We start from the raw sequence: 5,195 nt of genomic DNA, 5'->3' as shown, positions 1-5,195 counted from the left end.
ATATATATATATATATATATATAAATGTGAAAGCACACACATTTATGTGTGCATATATGTACTGATATGTGTACATGTTTATATATAAATATATGTCTGTGAGCAAGTGAGTGTGCTGTGTATGTTCTAGCATGTGTGAATGAATGAGTGTGTGTGTGTGTGTGTGTGTGCAAGCAGCTGGTCAATTTAATGGTTTTAAGGTCAATAGTTCACTTTTTGTCAATGCCATGCCAATTTATCCTTAACTCATATACAACTTCCACCTGGTAGAGAATACATTCAATATGGAGGTAAAAGTTTTATAAGAAGAAAGATAAAGCTTACTTTGGATTAGTGAGAGACACCAGAAAGTTCCAGAAAGTTTCAGAAATATCTCAAGATGTTAGAGATTGAGTTCAAGTGGCAAATGGTGCAGCTTGACCAGGTATATAGTGTCAAAGTCACAAGTTGGTATTTGATACATTTGGCTATTTGAAGAACACCAGTTTGAAGTGAGAACCTAGCAGATTGTTCACATGCCAGCAAGAGATGTGGATGAAGGCTAAGCTGAATGAGACCTCAGCTGTCTAGATTAAAGATAGGAAGTGGTTAAAGCTCTTTAAATGATTTGTTCATTTTCTGAGAGAAATAATGGAGTTGTATTATATCTGTGGCCTATGTCATGATGTGTGTTGCAGTGTCATCTAAGAGAAGAAAGAAGTGAAGAAAGAACAAAGAGAAGAGAGATGAGGAGAAATAGCTGTGATAAGAAACGCTTGATTTGCTGCAGAGCTGATGTAACAATCTTTTTACTGTGGGACTGCTGTAACAGTGTATTGGTTATTTTGTGTGTAACTAATGCAAGGTGTGTACTGAGGATAGGAAAGAGCTTGTCCTGTAGTTGAGGCATTAATTGTCCCTAGACCAAAAGTAGTGTTCCCAAGAGATGAAGAGCCTGGTATGAAAGTGTGGGGTAAAGCTGTGGTTTGTGGGTAGCCTGGGGTAAAGTTTGGTTGTGGTGTCATATATGGAGCAGATGAAGGTGCATTCGTTGAAGCTGAAACAGTTGGTGGAGAGAAGTAGATTGGAGCTTGTGGAAAGCTATGGGTTGACATTCTTGTTAAGTATCCAGGAACATTGGGGTTTGGCAAGCGCACACAGCAGGCGCTACTAGAAGAGCTGGTGGGGTTGGTATGAGCCCCTGTGGCACTGGTAACAGTAGATGCATTTGCAGTAGATGCACTTGCAGTTGTACTACCTGCTGGTGAAGTTGAACCTTCCAGATTGCAGCCAGGATTGTACATATGCAGTGTATACATAGCTGGATGTGGTTGAGTAATGGGAGACAGCGATGTCATTAGCCCACTAGCATTAGTCATTAAATCACTAGAAGTGCTTGTCACAGCAGCAGCAGACCCTTTACTGGAAGTAGAATTAACTGTCAAACCAGATTTGTCTTTTTTCTCAACAAAGCCATTGGTTGAACAAACCCGAGGCTGGTCATAATTAAAGCCTGGCAAAAAGCAAGGCGTATCTGGACCAAAAGTGTTTCCAGGAGTCATAAACTGTTCAGCAAGATCCATCTGCTGGCGAAGAATAATAGGCCGACCTTCACACCGAGCTTTTTCTGCATTGGTTTCTGCGAGCATTAGTTGAAATCTCAGAGGAATGTCTTTTATCGGTTTAATCAATTTGTGACTGCCATACCAATAGAACTTACGTCTATTCCGCTTCTCTTGTTCTTTTGGATCAAAGAGGGGTGTCTTTGTCTCTTCCATGTAATTTTCCCCAATATTGGCCAATTGTGCATCCATCAGTGATTTTGATTCACTAACTGTGCCGCTATCATTTGGGTCTGGATTCAAGGATAAACTCTCACTGGAAGTAACATTATCATCATTGTCTTCACAGTTCAAATTGTCAGTTTTTGCAGCTGGAGTGACACTGCTACATATTGCAATGTCATGTCTACTGTTACCATTTACACTGTATGAGGTCATTGATTGTTTCAACCTAACACTGTCTTCGATTGTATCATTCACAGCTGTCACACATTCTCCTGACATAACTGCTGTCATCATAGTTTCTGTTGCTGCTGTTAATGGTGCTGGTGTTGATGTTGGTGTTGGTGTTGTTGTTGTTGTTGTTGTAGTTGTTTTACTTGCTGCAATCTGCATTTTGATTGTTTCCAAAGAGCTTTCATTCAACTTTGGTAGCAATGGCAATGGGTGGGAGTTATTTCTGAGATAACTGTTATATGGTGACTTTGACAGAGCTGCAGTAGAGATGGTTGGAGTCTGGTATGGACTGACCCTGGGAAACACATTGCTAGCATTTACATACTTAACCTCTGTTGTTGTTATATTCGCACGGAATATGTTTTTGGGACCAACCCGTACAATTCGGGTGGTTTGCCGGTTGACTTGCTGCCCAGATGGAACTTTCATTCAAATTTCAATCTCAAACAGCCTGAAATGAAAATAAGAAAAAACAAAGTCTGTTAACTGTGACTGTTCTCGGAAGAAACAAGACATTTAATTTAGTGATAGTCACTTGACTCTCAACAGCCCAGCCCCTGCTAGATATAAGTAACACAGAGTAGAACTGTCCCTTTTTGTAAGTAGTGGCAGTAGTGTTAGATGGAAGAGTGCTGCATTAGGAAGTGGTAATCTTACATTGATATTTCTGTGGGCTTCAGTCAATGCTAAAAGCATTCATTCTCTCACTGACACTCTGGAGGGAACTACAAAACGAATTATGTGACCAGATTAGTAAACTAACTTAATTGGGGCCTAATTGCCTAGAGAAAAACATGCACTGCTTGAGGGAGCACATAACTTTTTTTTCCATTTGCTGAGACTGGAGGAAGGGGCTATGTCTGGATTTTGTAGGCTCTCCAAGACCAGTGAAAATATTGCCTTTGATGTTTTGTTTAAACTATTTCAGGTAAACACCTACAGGAAAGACATGAGCAGAGAGAAGATTCCAGAGGGACAATGTCCTAGGGAGGGAGAACTAGGGGAGATGTGAGTGTAGTACCAGTAGGGTTTGATATAACAAAGATGATGGGATGGGATGACTGGTGTAAAGGGTGCCTGAATGGAGAAGAAATTAGATCAGCCTGCTACAAGAAACAGAGATTATTTTAGAAGTCATACAAAAACAAATACTGAGTTTTCAGAGACAGCATGCCAGTAGGCCAGAGGCTTGGGTGTGTCTAGGAGCAATCCAGGTTTGTGCACGAGAACAGCACCAGTGTCCCTGATGTGGAAGCAATACTCTATTGTTAGCTTCACTGTAGTCCTGTAGAATTTTAGCAACTGTTAGGGGTTGAAATATTTTCTGGCTTTGAATAGAGGGATCACTCTTTGGAATGTGGTTCCACCTATGTTAAGGATGGGATTTCACTAGGAAAGAACCTCAGTGATAAAGAAGTCCAGTGTTTGTAGCAATCATGGGTGCCACTCATTTTTAGGTAGGAGGGTGCAGTAGTGATCTTGATATGAATGCACTTTGCTGCAGTAGGTGGAGGAGATTCTTCATAACTGCAGAGAGCTTTGGCCTCCAGTGTACAGAGATCATCCAGGATTGAAGTACTACAATAGAAACATGAAGTGACAGAAATTTCTAGAAATATACAAACTTTTAGCCAAAGATATTTTACTGGTGAACCTTCTTCATAACCTTCGCGTTCTTCTATGAGACCAGATTTATGCAGTAGTGATATGATGAAGTAGTTGTATGCTGTCAACTTAATGTGACAGTCCCCTGAAGGGAATAATACTACTGTTGGTTAGACCTAGGAAGCTGCACCACTTCCTGTCGGCCTTGACATATTTCCTGTGTCCTTATGTTTACAAGGGGGAGGCATTTGCAAACAACTGCTGACAAATCATTGATGGGAATGTCCACCAATATTCCTTGTGTTAATGTTTATGTACATATCCAATAAAAGGAAGATTCTCTATATCTATTCCAGGACAGTCTCTTTTTCCAAAAGGCATTGTATTATGTTTTTGCAGCAATGTTGTATTGCACATGGAGGTAGTAACTTGATGACATTTTTAGGCAGTTGCTAATCACATGTGTGATGTCTTCCACAGAAGTGTGACATAATCTGCATTTTCAGTTGCATCTTGGAACACTAAGAGCTTCATTGCCTTTTTTATTTATTGTGTATTTAGTAGCACTCTCCTGCTCTTGGATGGCAAATGTATAAACCTTTGAAATGTGATGTGATGAAACTGTAATGAGTCCAAGAGAAGCTTCACCTCATGTCAATATTACTGTCTTCTACAAGCCTTCATGAAACATACCCATGTATGGTCTTTTCTTTTTGGTATGCTGAGCATTTCATATTGAGATCTTCTTTAAGGTATGTTTGTCTGACTGTATGTCAGGTCATGAAGAAGAGAGTGCTTCCTGAGGAGTTCACTGTCAACAGATAAGATATTGTTCTTGTGACTTTTCAGTACTTAGCTAATGTATTTATTTTTCTGCTGTTGTTTAGTAAATGCTGCCAGAGAAAGACTACAACATTCGAAGGCTGTCTGCACTAATCTCAAGCCTCTATCCCCTTAATCTCTTCTTTTATTAGAGCCTGCTGATACCACTCTCCTAGGGGAGATTTCCAGTTGATGTCAGTATCTTGCAGGTTTTAATGTCTATGGAGAAGATTCCTTCCACAGACCAATCAAGAATCCCAAATGTTAGGATCAGCACTGATACTGCATCAAAGCATATTGTCTTGCTGTAAGAAGAGAGTTCCAACTGCCATATTTTTCTAAGTCTGGTATAATATTCTCAGGTTACTATCTTTATTCATAATACCTTCGTATGATATGTGTTCCTCAATGCCTATGTGTATATACGTATATATGTATGCATGTATGTATGTATGTATGTATGTTATCAATCAGTTTCATTTCTGTATTTCTTGTCCATAGAGAAAGAGCCGGACTCTAACATAGATTCAAGGCTCCTTCATTGGAACTTTTATCAACATCATCTAGGTATTTGTGCATATGTGTGTGTGTGTGTGCAGTATTTGGTGTTAGTGTATGCGCAGATTTGTATGTTTGTTTTATGGATGCGTTTTTATGTCTAGATGCATGCATATGTATTTATGTGCTAAATTTTTGGAAAGTTTTACATATCTTTACAGTTCCATTGATGGCTTGAATCTGTAGTCTTCTAATCAGCCTTTTTCTTTCAGG

The 5,195-nt window shown here is 39.5% G+C and overlaps 1 protein-coding gene across 3 annotated transcripts in view; it reads right to left on the bottom strand.

Moving 5' to 3' along the window:
• Positions 1-28: 28 nt before the first annotated feature.
• LOC128247821 (uncharacterized) overlaps positions 29-5,195 on the bottom strand; it is a 97,051-nt gene continuing 91,884 nt past the window's right edge. For 2 of the 3 annotated variants that reach the window (XM_052967898.1, XM_052967897.1), the window contains exon 2: positions 29-2,448. In XM_052967898.1, coding sequence (XP_052823858.1) covers positions 789-2,426 — 1,638 coding nt within the window. In that variant the 5' untranslated portion in view covers positions 2,427-2,448 and the 3' untranslated portion in view covers positions 29-788. Of the gene's footprint in view, positions 2,449-3,622; positions 5,182-5,195 lie in introns of those variants that run through there. The other variant, XM_052967899.1, reaches the window with a different exon arrangement.

This window comes from Octopus bimaculoides, chromosome 5 (genome assembly GCF_001194135.2).
Source record: "Octopus bimaculoides isolate UCB-OBI-ISO-001 chromosome 5, ASM119413v2, whole genome shotgun sequence".
Lineage (NCBI taxonomy): Eukaryota > Metazoa > Mollusca > Cephalopoda > Octopoda > Octopodidae > Octopus > Octopus bimaculoides.
Note: the sequence above shows the minus strand (reverse complement) of the source record. Positions and strands in the feature narration are given on the sequence as shown.